The sequence below is a fragment of the Onychostruthus taczanowskii genome, unplaced genomic scaffold (genome assembly GCF_017590055.1).
Source record: "Onychostruthus taczanowskii isolate IOZ18803 unplaced genomic scaffold, ASM1759005v1 scaffold113, whole genome shotgun sequence".
Classification (NCBI taxonomy): domain Eukaryota; kingdom Metazoa; phylum Chordata; class Aves; order Passeriformes; family Passeridae; genus Onychostruthus; species Onychostruthus taczanowskii.
The window spans coordinates 1744870-1760874 of NW_024497963.1; the positions used below are offsets into that span (position 1 = coordinate 1744870).

Here is a 16005-nt window from a genome sequence, read left to right on the forward strand (position 1 = left end):
TCAGGTAGATGTTGGTTTCCAGTGCACCTGCTTCTTGGGTCTCGGGACCCAAGACGCAGGTGCACTCTCCTTTCTCCGCCGTAACACAGAGCGTTTCGGTTTACCAAAACTCCTCTTCTTCTTCTTCTTCTCCCGGGCTCTGCCTTTCAAAATCACCCGCACTTTCTTCTGAGTTGGCCTCAGGTTAGGAATCCTAGGAAGAAGGGGACTGGTATTAGCCAGAGGAACATTTCCAGCCAGCTGCTTTTCTGTCTCCTTGCAGAGCACACAGTGTTGCATCCTCTCTCTGTGCAAGCAGCGAGCAGCAGATTAAACAACTGCACTTGCTGCATGGAGGCTGCAGAGGTGCAAGGGCAGGAATGTGACAAGTTAAATGCCTGGGAACCAACTACAGCACACAGGGCTCCATGTAGAGAAGCAGGCCTTGCTTGTCCCAAAAGGAAGCAGAGCTAGGGACTGGCTGGTTCCCAGATCTCTCGTTCCAGATTTGCAACCCTCCAGGAGCTTGATGTTTCACACAGTGTCTTCTCCCAGTGTCTCCCTACCAAGGCCAGATGATGATCTTTCTGTGCTCCTGTGGGTGTTTCTGTTGCCTCTCTGGGGCTGCCTGACTCCAGGCCCACCTCCCCATCCCAGTCAGAGGGACTGAAGGGAGGGTGTTAGGGGCTGAACCAGGCTGTGCTTGGTGATGCCCAGCAATAGGACAAGAGGCAATGGGCAGAACCTGAACAGGGAATTCCACCTGAACTGTGGAAGAACATCTTTCCTGTGTAGATGACAGCTTGCCCAGAGAAGGTGTGGAATGTCCCTCACTGGAATTATTCCAGAGCTCTCTGGACACAACCCTGTGCTCTGGGATGACCCCACCTGAGCAGGGCAGTGGGACCTACTGTGGTCCCTTCCACCCTGCCCCACCCTGTGATTCAGTGATACCCATCGGTAGCATGAATTGGCAGAGACGCTTCCCACCTGCACAGCATGGTGGTCTCAAACTTCCCCGCGCACTTCGGGGAGAACCGCACGTGAAAGGTCTGCTTCTGGCCAGGAGCAAGGGTGCCACGGTAGGGGTCGATGGAGAACAGTGCCAGGTCATCGGTGAAATCTGGCAAGACTTCCATGGAGGAAGTGACGTGCTTCAGCGAGAGGTGCTTTTTCTCTGAGCGGCGTCGCTTCTTGGAACGGACTGGCTTCTTGGGCTGCTCGGGCTGCTCGTGCTGCTGCTCGGAAGCCTGCTGCTGCTGCTGCTCGGAAGCCTGCTGCTGCTGCTGCTCGGAATCCTGCTGCTGCTGCTGCTTGGAATCCTTTTTCCGCTTCTTAGAACCCATCAGCTGTTTGGGATCTACCCCTATCAGCCGGCACCACCACCGCATAAACAGCTCATTCTTATCAGGCCGTCGCTCCCGCGGCCGTACTTTAGGACGCCTCCTAGCAAGACGGGCCAGGTACCGCCAGTAACGATGCAGCAGCTTTCTGCGATTCTTTACAGTTGCATAGGAGAGGAACCGACCTGCAGGGAGCAAGAGGACACCTTTCAAAGACCTATGTTCCCAGCAACTCTGCCTCCTGCTGCACCTGTAGGTGGAAGGGTGGAGGTGGGATGCACTTGGATCATCTCTGGCCAAGTACTTTTTTCTAGCAGGAAATAGAGTGCCTGGGAGCAGGGTCTCTGCCTGCAGCACACATTTCTGTGCCAAAGCAGTAGAGTTGCTTTTAGACAGTGACTTTGCATTTGCCCTGGAGTGGGGAACTGCACACAGACAGTGGCTGCAGGGCAGCTCACTTATTACACGACTGTTTTTCCCAGTCTCAGACTTCTCAAAGAGATGACCTGATGTCCCCCTTCCCAGTCCTGACCCAGCATGTGGCTGTCCCCAGAGCCTGGCTCAGTCCTCTGCAGAGCAGAAGTGGCAGAGCAAGAACAGAAAAGGCTGAAAGGCAGAGAGGGACAAGGAGAAAACTCTCCAGCTGCCACTGGGAAGATGCTGAGGAAAGTGGACGTGTGGACAAGGATGAAAAAGCAATTCGTGTTTTGGGGTGAAACGCCCTTACGCATCAGAGTGATTGAGTACGGCTTCTTCGCTGGTTTATCTGCAGGTTCCTCCCAGTAGTATTCCAAGGCTACCTTCCCTGTGTTGTGCATGCTGAAACTGAAAAGCAAAAAGGAGGAATTAAAAAAATGTCCAATAAATATAAAGCAAATAGTATAGTAACATTGTCTGATGGACTCCTGGTACCACTTTCTGCTGAGGAGCATCTTCTTCCCCAGGCAACCCTGCCATGCTCAGACTGCTGTGCTAGGTGGCCCAAAACAGTATTTCCAAGTCTGAATGTTTAAGAGGAAAGGGCCAACATGGTGCCCAGGACATTGAAGCTAAGGGGCTTACTCTGGACTTTAGGTCTTGGTTTCACTGCAAACTTATTCTTGAGCAGATGAGGAAAGGTGACATGCAGTGAGCAAACTCATGGCTGCTCTCAGCAGAAAGGTATGACAGCATTGAACCTCTCCTGACCACCACACCTGCTTGGCTTTGTGTGCACGTAAATGGGCCTGTGCTGGTTTGGGCAGAGTTCTGGGAAGCAGGTACCGGGCCGGCCCTGGGCAAAGGCAGGCCTCCAGCACTCACGTGGCTGTCCTTGTGTGGAAGGGCAAGGTATCCTTGAACTGAACCACCACTGTGTTCAACTTCAACTCGGGGTAGCCAACAACAGCACTGAGGTACACCTCGACCTCCTGGCTGCTGTCCTCCACCACAGTGTGAACCGGTTCCGGGGCTATCTTGACCACCTGCAAACAGAGGAGGGAGGAATCACTGAGCAGAACCCAGAAGGTCAGGCTGAGAAGGGGATCTTCTGGCCTCCAAGATCAGCCTCACAGAGGGATTAGAAAGGACCATCCACTTTTACTTCCCTGGAAAGATGACAAAATTGGGACTGTTCTGCTACAGTAGATGCTTCTACCCACCGATCAAAGCAGTCACTACCACAGCTGTTAATATCCCCATGGAGACTACAGCTGTGCTCCAGTCTCTGTACTTCAACATTGTAGAGGGACTGACTCTTTTCCTGGTCCCCTATAAATCCAGCAGGTCTCAAAATTTGGTTTAAGTTCCCCTGCTGGAGCTCTGTGGATGTAGAACCCCAAGACTGAAGAGTTCTATAAAGCACCTTTTTCTTCTTGTCTTAGGAGAAAGTGCTCTCCAGATGTCTTGTGTGGACTAACAGCCACACTGCTGGGAACCGGGGATGGGCATTTTGGGATGTGAAAGATCTCACTAGGAAAGTCTCCAACTGCAGACGTTCTGATAGAAAAGAGGATGGTTTAGAGGCCTTAAAATGGTCCAGAAACTCAGAAAAAACCTTCACCCAAGAAGAGTGTGCATGGCAATAATGACAATAAAGGCAAGAGTCTCTGGAGATGATCCTTCTCTGGACTCCTCCATAGAGTCATACAGTGCCTGAGCTACTTCGTGATGAGATATGCCACACCAGAGACCACAACCAAATTCTCTGGGATCCATGCAGACAAAACTCCAGCATATGCACTTCTCCTGCATATGCTGGAGTTCACCAGCATATGCAGGAGAAGTGGATTTCTCTCCACTTCAAAAGAAGAGACAGAATGCAGCAGACTTGTTGGTGAAAAGGCACCAAATGAGATGAAGAGATTTCTAGCACCATAAAACGGGATAAAATTGTAAAACATTGTCCCCCATTCAACATAGGCTGCAACACTTGTGCTTGTGGCACAGACTGACGGTTTGTGTGTGGCCAAAGGTCTCTTGTCAAAAGGCTTCCCCTCTTGTGCGAGTGTATCTGGTCACTGTGCATCCACCTCTCCCCTGGAATGCACTGCTGGTGAACCTCACGGCTGTCCAATGCCAGAGGAAGCAGGAGCTGCTGAGGCAGCAGTGATGGGGTTATGGTGGTTATTTTTGTAAAAGCTGGGTTGGCTTTTTTTTTTGCCATTTTGCTTCTTACCCTCTCTATTTTAGGGGATTTGTCTCCTGGGTCTTTGCTGGGGGTACTCCACCATGACATAATGAGCTTTTGGTCGTCCCAGTCAGGAACCTTCCTTGGTGGCAGGTCAAAGTCGATCTTGGTCACCTTACATTTCACAAGGTGCCTCCTGAAGGTGGCTGGGACATCTGATTTCAAGGTCACTGTGATCTCCTTGGAACGGCGAGGACGGAGGTGTCCCACCTAGGGAGAATCAGGGAATCAAGACCAAACTGGAAGCACTGCTAAGGGTAGGAATGACAGCAAAAGGGACTGATGTGAGCAGCTGTGCCAGGAATCTGCACCTCAGAGTGGATTTGTGTGAAGTTTGATAGACAGAAGTATGAACAGAAGGTGCCACCTCCCATAACATGAAGCCTTTTCTGCAAGGTTGGCAGCCTTGGCCCAGCCAAGCCAGGGACTGCATCTCCTACATGGCACTGGGCTCTCAGTGGTATGTGAGGACTCCTTGCCAGCTCCTGGGAACACCAGGGCAGGGCTTGAGCAATGGGGAAGGGCAGAGCAGTCTACGCTCACCTTGGGGGACAACTGGAATGGGCCGTCTGCTTCCCACTCAAAGCGCATGAACTGGTGACGGGTGCGGTTGGCCATGGTGAAGGTCCTGCGGCAGCGCTTCCTGACAGGACAGTCCCCAAACTGGATATGGTTCACTCTGACAGCTGTAAAGGAGGAGAGCAAGGGATCTCAGCATGCAGGGAGCTCCACCTGCCCCCCTCATGTGCACAGACACCTGCACGTTCAATGCTTCCTTGCTCCAAGCCTTCCTCCCTCTGGAGGGAGCTCCCCTGACAGTTCCCCATCCCACCACTTCCAGGGAAACATCCTGACACATCCCTAAGCCAGCGACGTGCAACACAGCACACACTGCTGTGCATACATGGCTGCCACACCCACAGGCCACCAAGGCCCGTGGGTGACAGCCCAGGCCTGGCTAGAGAGAGGACACATGTGATTGGACATTTTCCTCTTCCTTGTCCACCTTGGCAGCCTCTCCTCTCTTACCATCAATGATGTCTTTGTTCAGACTGCTCTTAGCATTCCTCTCCAGGAAGTCTTCCTCTAGTCCAAGGAGGGTGAATTTGTCCTTGTGGCCTTCACCCACCAGCTCTACTAGGATCTTGTTAGAGTAGATGTCCCCCACCAACAGACGAATCTTCCCTTCCAGACGTTGAGCCAGGGTGGGTTTGAAAATGACATCAAACTCTGTCGATTGCCCACAATGCAGAAGGAAGAAAGGCTTTGTGGGCTTGCTCTCTGCACAGCAATGGAAATCAGAGTTAAGCGATACAGCTGTAGAGAGGAAATATTTCCATAGGATATATGAGGAATAAGAGGATGAAACCAGCTGCCTTCTAAGCACACGTTCTACTTCCAGTGGTTCCAGACCCTCTTCCTATGTTCACAAGACTGCCACCTCCAGACACAGCACCACTTAAGCAGCTTAACCTCAGGCTGATGCCCATGCCTCATTCCATCTGCTTCCAGCCAGCTCCAGCCATATGCAAAGTTAAGCCAGAGTGCTTTTGGCTTCTGCTGGCTGTCTGTGTGCTCAAGGGCTGTGTCTGTTCAGGTTGGTACCTTCTTACATGCAGCAAATGCCTCAGAGGGTCCACTGAGGTAGTGACAGTCCCCCACAAATCAACCCACCATGTCTAGAAAAACAGAAGAACTTCCTACAACTTGCTAGGAGGAAACCCTGCAAAAAGGCCCCAGGAAAAGCTTGGGGCACAGAGAGCCCAAGGAATAAAAGTGTGCCTAACATCTGGCTGCTGCTCAGAGAAGCCAAGAGCAGAGGACACATTTTCCCTCTGTGCAGGATCACACTTCATGGTTAATGAATTTACCATTTCCAACGGAGTCCTCTTCCACATCTTCAGTGTGGAATACCTTGAGTGTGGAGGCTCTGCCTTTCAAGAAGAACGCTCCGTACTCGTGCTCCAGGCGTAACATAAACTGAGAAAAGGGAACCCAGAGCACAGTGATGCTGGTGTGAGTACAGGATGGCACAGGGACTGACACCACAGTGCTGCTGGTCCCACATGGCAACCCAGCGCCTCTCCCACTACTAACAGCACTTAGCACAAAAGTTAAGTCAAACCAGACAAGAAAAAAGGGAGTTCGGAGAGGCCTCTGGATAGAACTGACACAGAACCAAACAGGACAGAAAGTAACAAGCAGAATGTAATTAAACCACATCTAAGTCTACTTAAAATGTAGTAAACGGGGATCAAATGCAATCTAATGGAACTGGAAAATCACACATGTCCATGAGAACAAAAGGTGACCTGATATATATATATATTTATATATATATGCTTAAAGAAGACAGACTGGACAGAAAATTTCCAGGAACTCCCTTCTTGGAGAACAGACGTCAGTCACTTGCTTAAAAAGAATTTCTGACACCTCTTTCCAGGTCTGCCATGTTTTTTGGGACCCTTCCCCTGTGCCACAAGCACTTGTTCCCAAACCAGACCATCCCTTGAGCAGGTCCTCCTCACCTTGAGAGGGATGATGCCGTCGTTCCGGATGACCAGGGGCAGCACCTCGGAACGCCCCACCCGGAGCCTCTTGAAGCGCAGCACGGCTGTTCCCCTCTTGCTGCGAGCGCACGGGCACACGACTGTCAGCTGCGGCTCGTGCGCCTTCCCGCTGATGGTGAAGGTCAGGGTTTGGGGTTTAATTTTCACAGAGCTGCAGGAGAGGCACAGAAACAATTTCAGCTGGCACTTACCCATTTGTCACTAGGCAAGCGAAGCAGCAAGGGCCACCCACAGTGTTTTCCCTGCCTGGCGCTCCTGTACCCCACAACACAGCCCCCCCCACCAGCCTCTTCCCAATCCACTCAGGGCCGTTCACAAGAGGAACCTGCTCCAAAGAGCCTGAGCCTTCCACAATAACAGTTAAAAATAATTTCACTTAATTGAATCATGCAGTACAGCAGGTAAATAATGAGGCACCAGATGAGGTATGGCAAATCCCCTGGCTGCAGTGAGATAAGACTTATGCAACAAGCAAAAGCACAGCATGAAAGCAGTACAGAGGCAAGAAGGCAAAAACACATCATCGTCACCATCAGTAAAGATCATTTCCAAGAACAGTAAGAAAAGCAATTGCTTATTAGCAATTAGACTTCTGTTGTTCCAATTCAGCTACTAAAGAGTTGAGGAAGGGCAGGTCAAAGCCCCAGCACACAGGTCCCAGGACAGAGGAACTGGGCTCCTCTTTCCTACCAGCTCCAATCACTCACATAAAACAGCTTAACGAATGCCAGGGATTCACAGAGGATCACCTAATTTTACAGAAACAAAGAGGAAATTGTGACTGCTGACTTGCTGGTACAGAGACTGCTTCATCCAAGCCTTTGTCCTTGGAAACCCTCAGCTCAGCTGCAGCACATCTCAGTAACTTCCAGTTGGGTAGCTAATATTTGCCTGTCTTCGTAGCTCCTCATACAGGCTAAACCATCAGCCTCATTTTTCTGCTCTATCTAAGTTACTGCCTCTCAGATCATCTCATGCCAAGTACTCTGCCTAAGGCTATTGAAAGCATTAGAGCTAACAAGAGGTCTGTGCCTTCCCAGGGGAGAGGCAGCTATCAGTGAGGCCTCCCCCAATATTTCACAGGGTCAGTTACCCTTTTGGGATGACAAGGGAAGCCTTGAAAGTGAGCAAGGAAGGATGACTTCATGGCCCAAAAGCAGCCCCAGGCTGAGAGCAGCAAGCCAAGAGGAGCTGCAAATCTGTCCCAAGGGGCAGAGAGAAAGGAGTTTGAGTGTAAAGAATGAAGGTGGTGGCTGTGATCCTTCAATCTCCGTAGGTAACAGAAGAGAGCAGAAATAGCTGTGAGAAATGATAGGAGAGAGGTAGGGGACTGTAAAGAAGAAAAAGCAATGTTGTCTGAGCTCTGTGGACTGGCAGTTCAGTGGGGGATGGTTTTGCTTCTGAGGTGTTCACAGACCTATGCTGGCTAGCAGCTACCAAACACAGGACCTGCTCCCCTCTGTTGACCCCACAACTCCAGGTCAGAGCCAGAATACAGGACTGTCAGTGGGACTGAGCAGATACTGGTCTTGCAGACCATGTCCCACCTTGTGGCAATGAGACCCCAGCCTGGGCACAGCAGCATCTTCTCACATCCCCTGCAACAGCACTGCTGGGGAGCAGGAGTCACCCACCTGTGTCAAGGAGCTTGATTTCCTTGCTGTTGATTGTTTTGTAGCTGATGGAGCAGATTCCCCTTGCTTTGAACTGAGAGGAGAAAGCAGAGGTATCTGTCATTTGAACTCCCCTGCCTTTCTTTCTCTGAGGCTAAAGCTGGCCTTCCTCCTCTGACAGGAAAGCCCTTCTGCTCCTGATGGCTCCCAGAGAGCAGCCAGCAGCTCCCATTGCTGGACTGAGCAGCTCTATCACCAGCTTCATACTACACATGTGGATACCGAGGCCCTTTTCAGCCCTGTCCTGGGTTGACTTTTATCCCCAATCGTCTTGTCTTGTTTATACTGAATAATAAGTTTTACATGGTAAACAATAAAGAGACCAGCCTCTACCCCAGTCCCCAGCCTCCCCCAGTTTACCCCTCCCTGTTTAAGCGCCTCCTTCAGAGTCAGATTCTCAACTCCACTTAGGAAGCCTCCCAGATGGTTTTGAAAGACTTTGTCTGTGTGTGTTGGAGAGAGGGTTCTCCAGTTAAAGCCCTTGTTCCATGAGACACCTATCCTGTTTACGCTCCCAAAACACCATGTGATAACCCAGCCTGGCCCAGGTGGCTCACCTGGCAGTACAGGATGGGCTTGTTCTTGAGGAGCATCTCACTTGTGGGGTGGAAGAGTATCTCAACATTCACACCAGGCTGGGAGGCAATCAGGATGCCTGACTGAGGTGCAACAGTGAAGTAGGATGCCACGTCTCGCGTCCTGGGACCTGCACCCTTCAGGGTGAAACTGGGGGGAAAGGGAAGGAATGGAGATCTCTGCAGTTAAAAGCATAGGTGCCACCAGCACAGCCAGGACTTTGCACAGGACCAGAAAAAAAAAAAAAAAAAAAAAAAGGGAGACCCCAGCTCTGCTCAGGGAGTCCTGGATCTTGACAGAGAGTTCAGACAATCACAAGGTTACTGCAAGAAACCTTGACATTGAAATTTTTCATTCACTTCTTTACAGAGTCTCAGAAAAATAAAGGAGGTGAACATCAAAGAAAGGCAATGAATCTCAGCATTTCAGTGGCTGAAATTTCTGGGGCTCTGCTTTGGGTTCCTGCTGAGCTGTGAAGAACTGCTGGTTTGTGGCTGGATTCTCTGGTAGAACAATTGAGATTAAAGAGCCCAGGTTTTGTATTTCCCATGAAGTAGCCAGCATGGAAACAGGTTCTAGCCATTGACAAAGAATGCAAAAGAATCCCAGACAAAGGCCTGGGAATCTGAGGAAATGCTCACTACCAGGCAGCAGGACTCACCTGTACTCAATGTTGTATCTCCCTTTGTTCTTTAGACTCAGGACTTTCTTCACATTATCCAGGACATTAATGGTTCCAAATTCCAAGATTCCATCTGGACCTGCAGAAAACCAACAGAGTGAGGTCAAACACGGTATTTGTGAGCTGCTGCAGAACACAACAGGCCACAAGCTACATGGAGGTCTTGGTGCAAAACCCTTTCCAGCAAGTTTCTTTTCTTGAAAGTGTTTTCCAGCTACTTGTCTGCCCTTTCTCTTCTCACTCAAAATATCTGCAGGCTTAGGAGCTAAGGAGCTCAGCTTCCATTTCCTCCTTTCCAACCACAAATCCAATTACTTTATATGCTGTGCTGAGCCTGTGGGGGTTACCAACTGCCTGTTTACGGCACTGTTGTTTCAAAGCCCCCAAATCCAATCTGCATGTGAAGCTGCACACTTCAAAGTTCAGAGGGAGAGACTTAAGGCTAAGTCAGCTCCCTGACAATGCTATACTTCATGCAGGTTGCAGGGTATGTACTTTGTGTATCCATGCCATCCTTGTATCCCATCGCATCGCATCGCATCGCATCGCATCCCATCGCATCCTATCGCATCCCATCCCATCCCATCCCATCCCATCCCATCCCATCCCATCCCATCCCATCCCATCCCATCCCATCCCATCCCATCCCATCCCATCCCATCCCATCCCATCCCATCCCATCCCATCCCATCCCATCCCATCCCAACCCATCCCATCCCATCGGCTGCCCACCTCCCAAGGTAATGCAGTGCACCTGGACTGCTTTGTTTGGGAGGCATCCACTGACCTTCAGGCATGTCGATGCTCAGACAAACATCATAGACCTCTGCAAAGATTTTGATGTTTTCAGCCTGGACAATCCCCAGGATGTTTTCTGTATCTGAAACCTGAGGCAGCAAGAAACAAACACTGTTCAGATTATTCTTTTGGTAGACAGCCTGTAAGTCCTTGTCTCTGCTGGCTGCTTCCCCTGTGGCCTCCCTGGCTTCACAAGTGTGGTGGACTCCCAAGCTTTGCTAACCTGTTCCTCTCATGGGCTGCCCCAGTGGGATTCTGCTGCAGTAAAAAACCCTATCAGCCCAACTCTGCACTCCTACAGCAGGGAATGCTGCTGCTAAAGCATCCTTGAGAGGCACAGGGCTGTAAGAACAACCACAGGAAGTGTGAGGTGTCTCAGAGCAAGTGGCATTGACAACCCTCTCCAGTCACCTAGTGCCCTGTCTGAAATGCAGCCCCTAAACCATGGGGAACAAAATCCCAGGGGGAGAGTTTGTTGCACTATGCAAGAGCTTCAGACAAAGTCCAGGAGGAATGGAGAGATCACGCTGCAGGCTGTACAACCAAACAACAACCTTCAACCATTCACAGGGACAAGGTGGTTGTGGTACAGGTTCAGGAAGCAGTGTCTGATTATCTGGGGGGATGTGGATGCACTGCATGTTCCAGCAAACTCTGTGTAGAGGCAGAAGTTGGGGTCACAGCACCCTTGTGTCTGTCAGGTGCAGCTCTTCCTGACTCTGTCCCTAGGAGCACACAGCTGCTCACTGTGCCCTGCTCTGCCAAGCAGGGCACAGGCCCTCTCACCTCTAGTCGGAGGGTCTTCGCAATGCTGCCAATCTGCTCAGCCTTGAAATACAGTGTCACTTCAAACTCTGAGTGGGGATCAATGATGCCATTATCTTGTGACAAGGAGAAGTCCTCAACAAGGTCATCCAGCCCATTGAGCTGCCAGGCCATGGGCAGCAGGCCATTGTTTCTCAGGACTAAGGTCCTGCTGTCAGTCCTGCAGAGACAGGAAGGCCCTTGGCATCAGCTGCTGGATGGTCACACCAGCCTCGCCACTGAATGCAACTTGGAGCAGCTCCATCCATGCCCTGGAAACCAGAGCCAAACGTTTTCTCTTTGTCACAAGTCTTGGAGTGCTTTTGGGATGACTGACCTGTGCAGAAGCAGCTTGTCAAAATACAGCTGCCGGGGGCTGACCTCCAGCTTCACGTGCACCCCATAGCAGCACAGGCTGAAGACCACTGGGTCCGGGTTCTTCCCAATGCTGCAGATGAGCTTGTCTTCCAGGAAGCCAGGGGAAGTGGGGTATGCCCAAATGGTCAGCTCCTGGACACGGCCCCACAGGAGGAAATCAAAAGAGCTCTGTGTGTGAGCAGGAGGAGCAGCCCCTGGGCACTTCTACAGCGCCTGCTCTACCTGCCCTTCTCCTACCTGCTTCTCCTTTGGTTTCAGTGTCATGCTGGGAGGGTCCAAAAGGAATGTCTCCCCGTCATTCTCAAAGGAGAACTTGACCTCTACATCTGTCGGGGAGTTGTTGAGGATGGTGATATTCTCTGAGTTGTTGGGACAGTTCTGGGCCTTGTTGTACTGTTTCTTCTTTCTTGGGGTGCCTTCCCTGCAGGTGTAAGGAAAGTCTTTTGGAAAAGGAGTTTAGCTAACCTCTTTCATAAAAGTCATGAAACTGCTTTGGATTTCATGGATTACCTCAAAGTCTGAGAAAGAAATATAACGTATCAATTCCAAAGAAGAGTGTAAAAAGATAACAAATGACCTTTCTTTAAGGTGTGGAAATGACTTTGGAGTGAAAGGGTTAAACAGGCAAACAGAAATCCCAGACTATCCATCAACCTGGCTAAAGATTGTCTGTTTTTTAAAATATTTCGATTTCATTTCCTTGGGGTGTCAAAATAGACCTAGCCCTCCAGAGCTCCCATGGAGATAAGAACTTAATGTTAAATATTATTTTTTTAAAAAGTGACAGTAAAAGTAGAAGTACACAATAGCTTCAATGACAATGTCTTTAGGCAGACTTCATCCAGCAGTGTGGATGCAATGTCATCACAGGAAAATGTAATTCCTGCTGTATGTTCCCCCCGACACCCATTGGTAGGTCAACCATAAAATCTTATTAATAATTACTGATTAATGAAAGGTTTACAAAACCATTTACAGAACAATTGCTCAATCAGGCTACCTGCAGAGCTCAAAGCACTTCAAAAAGCACCATGAAGTTAATTTCCTATGGGTTGAAGCTGACATGTGGGGGGACACAAAAGTTGCCCCCCAAGTCACCTTTGGACTGGCAGCAGCATGCGGCTCTGGCCACCAAGGCGGCCACCAAGGCACCCACTGTGTAGGCAGAGCAGCTCCTCCAAGGCTCATTTGCCTCTTTTCTGCTCAAGTTCACACATCTGTGGTCCTTCAAACCCACGTGTCTCCCAGGACTCTGCTGGGGACTGCCCTGGATTGTGCCACCAGGACGGCATGTCTCTCCAGGCGTGTCCAGAAAAGTACAAGGCCCAGCAGGGAGCACATACCACTCTCTTGATTTCCCACACAGCAGCGGTCCAAAGTGGAATTGCTTTGTGCTCTCAACATATTCCTTAAGGATGATTTCATCTTCCTCCATGGTTTCCCTCCACTGTGGAAACACCACCCTGGGCAGAGAAAGAGGGGAAGGATATGAGACACTTCAAGTAGGAAATGCAGTCAGAGAGCCAAAACCCTTCCTGGTGGCTGAGGTACCATCTGCCTTCCCAGCTCCCAGCACAGGAAGAGGTGCTGGGCGACCTCAGGCAGCACAATCTGCCCAGGCCAGAAGCCCCAAGGGGCAGCCCTGGCTGTGAGTTCAGGGAGGCTGCCAGGGACCAGCCTTACCGTGGGTTCTGGCAGATGCTGGGGTACAGGCCGGTGCCACGGCAGGGCAGCTCGTACTGGCGCTTTGACTGCATGAGCTCAAACCTCAGTGTCTGCTCAAACTTCCCCGGCTTTTTGGTGGAGAAGTGCACCTTCAGTTCCACCTGACCGTGGGCAGGCACTATCCACCGGTACCGTTTCAGCCTGGCAATTGAAGAGGAGGTTTCAGACATTGCTGAGGAGCAAATCAAACAAGGAGGGTGCCCTCGCCATCCCCCAGCACTGGCACAGGGTCGCAGTGAAGCTGGGGACAATGGACCTTGTTTGGCAAGAGAAACAAGAAGCAGAGGCATCACCTCCTCCTCTGCAGCTCACCTGAGGAATTCTGTAGGGGTTGAGGCACTTTCCAGTGAACTTTTGGATCTTGTGGCAGAGGAATCCCAGGGACTTTCTGTTCTCTGTGCGGAGCTGTGCTTCTCCTTTGCAGAGCTGTCTCTGCTGGCTGCTTTACCTGTCTTTGGTTGGCCCTTGGCAGAACTGCCCTTTGCATGTGGGGCCTTGGCCTAAGGGGAGAGAGAAAAGGGAGGGAGAGGTGAGCCCTCAGACATCCCCATCCTGGAAAGCAAAATGGGGGTTTGTTCACCAATGGAAGAGAGAAAAAATAAATAAATCCTCCTGCCCAGGGACTTGGTCTTCCTTACTGGTGTTTGTTTTGCCTAGGACACCCCTTCTCACTCAGGACCCTCTCCTCAAAGGAAGTTCATGGTTTTAAGTGTTTTTTTTCCCCTCTTATCGTACAGAACTGCTCTGTCTCCAGCAGAGCTGTCTCTTTTCTCCCATCCCTGACAGAAAGGAGACTTGCAGACACAGGGCCGCATCACGTCTTCACTACTTCTCCACAATGCTCCCTTTCCATCCAAACTGTCTCCCATGTCCCCGTCTAGCCTTCAGTGCCAGCACCACTGGAGCACCCACCAGATTGTCTTCCACAGCAGCACCTTCAGGTGCCACAATGGTGAAGGGCTCCACACGCTCTGCAGAGCTCAACCTCTCCTCTGGGTACTCAACTATGGAGAGCACACCAGCGGGGGGAAGGGGAGGGCCGTCGGGATGCAGTCCCAGATGTTTCAGCATCTAAAACAGAAGACAAAAGCCTGTTTATACTTCTGTCACCTTCATCCTCACAACTCCTTCTTTAAAGGCACTGAGCTTTTGGCAATGGGGTTTTTAATTTACATGAAGCACAAGTGCTTTGTTACGCCCAGTGGGGTGAGCAGGCTCCAGAGCAGACACAAGAGCTACAAGCAGGACCGGGAGAGAAACCTCCCCTAAGTGACTCAGCTGAAGAAAACAGTGACTGTGAGCTGCCCTGTCCTGGGATGGTTTATGATTTCCAGGCTGGGAAACTCTGAACAGATGGGATACTTGTACACAGAGCACTCCCACTTCCTGCCCATCTGAGGAATGGTGATAACCTCTCCATCCACACAGGTGACAGAGTCATTGTGGAACATCATCAGGGACCTGGACAAGGCTCTGTGCCATTATCACCTGGGGGGACACAATGCTCCAGGGCCCAAGACCACAGCAAGCTCAAGATCTGAGCCTTGCAGGGTGTTACCTCATCTTCTGTTGGCAGCTTCCCTTCCCTCAGGATCTCCCCGATCATGGCCTTCGGATCTGAGACCTGGATGTCCAGGCACGGCACCCCAACATGCTCGTCTCTGACTGCCTCCTCTGCAACTTCACTTTGCGTCTCCAGCTGAGATGACTGAAGACTCCTTTGGTCTCCACTTTTTTGTTCTGGCTTCTTCTCCACCTTCTCCTGAGGCTTATTGGTCTTCTGACCTTTATTTCCAGCTGCAGGCTGGGACTTGTTTCCCTTTTGGCTCACAGGTAACTGCATGGTACCCTGAACCCTGTCCCAGGAGGAGAAAACCTGTGCAATGTTCTGCTGCGATGACTCATAGATCTGAAACCTCAGGATCAAGTTATTCTCCATCTCAGCTGGGTCCTCTGCGATTTCAGTTTCCTCCATCTCTGCAGCTTTGGTTTCCCACTTCTCTGAGCATTTGGTTCCCCTCTTCTCTGGGGCTTTGGGTTCCTTCCCCTCTGGTGATTCGGTTTCCTTCTTCTCTGGAGGCTTGGTTTTATTCTCTGGGGGTTTGATTTCCTCCTTCTCTGGGGCCTTGGTTTTCCCCTTCTCTGGTTTTGGAGGTTGATTCCCCACAGAGACACCCTTCTTTTCCTTCTTCTGCATCTCTTCCTCCTTCTGCCTCCCTTCTTCCTGTAAGGCCTTTGCCTCCTCCTCAAGCTTTTGAGCCAGCCACTTCAGCTCCCTTCTGCAGACAAAACAGAAATCATCGCTGAGAGTCACCACCAGAAACTTGGGCTCACTAGTCCTGGCTGGCCCTGCACTTCATTCCTTGACCCTGAGGCCAGGCAGAACTGCGAGACCATTTCCGTGAATTTTCCTCAACCTGCAGAGGTTGGGAACATCCCAAGCAAGAGGACTGGTGGAAGGGGACCTCCAGGACCAGCCAAACCTAAGCCCTCAGTGCCTGTCTCTCCGGAGCAAGAATGTCTCCTTTTCCCCAACCCCACACACCTTCAGCCTCTCACTGAGGATGTCCACCAGCAGGTCCTCAGGCAGCACACAGCTCAAGCAGTTCAGCTCTTTCCCACGTCTGCTGATGATGTTCAGCTGCTGCGGTGCAGGAGCAGTGGAAACTGTGAACTGTAGTGTGAACCATTGTAAGGAAAAGAAACCACGGTGGAAAGCCCTGAACAACTACCACTGCTGGGCTTGGAGCTGGGGCTCCTCACTAGTGGAGACAAGAACAACCCTGCAGGGGAGGCTGGGGGCTCCAGG

At 50.9% G+C, this 16005-nt stretch overlaps 1 protein-coding gene across 1 annotated transcript in view; it reads right to left on the reverse strand.

The window, feature by feature from the left end:
* LOC121347744 (hydrocephalus-inducing protein homolog) overlaps positions 1–16005 on the reverse strand; it is a 57262-nt gene continuing 41257 nt past the window's right edge. The window contains exons 34-56 of the mRNA XM_041426618.1: positions 15695–15870; positions 14755–15475; positions 14109–14267; positions 13509–13696; positions 13155–13337; positions 12802–12934; positions 11709–11849; positions 11431–11603; positions 11076–11274; positions 10279–10378; positions 9471–9570; positions 8791–8959; positions 7251–7309; positions 6519–6711; positions 5862–5970; positions 5020–5271; positions 4534–4676; positions 3979–4200; positions 2625–2785; positions 2050–2147; positions 1344–1507; positions 970–1241; positions 1–193 (exon numbers count right to left, since the gene is read on the reverse strand). Of these exons, the coding sequence (XP_041282552.1) occupies positions 1–193; positions 970–1241; positions 1344–1507; positions 2050–2147; positions 2625–2785; positions 3979–4200; positions 4534–4676; positions 5020–5271; positions 5862–5970; positions 6519–6711; positions 7251–7309; positions 8791–8959; positions 9471–9570; positions 10279–10378; positions 11076–11274; positions 11431–11603; positions 11709–11849; positions 12802–12934; positions 13155–13337; positions 13509–13696; positions 14109–14267; positions 14755–15475; positions 15695–15870 (4308 nt within the window). The remainder of the gene's footprint in view (positions 194–969; positions 1242–1343; positions 1508–2049; positions 2148–2624; positions 2786–3978; positions 4201–4533; positions 4677–5019; positions 5272–5861; positions 5971–6518; positions 6712–7250; positions 7310–8790; positions 8960–9470; positions 9571–10278; positions 10379–11075; positions 11275–11430; positions 11604–11708; positions 11850–12801; positions 12935–13154; positions 13338–13508; positions 13697–14108; positions 14268–14754; positions 15476–15694; positions 15871–16005) is intronic.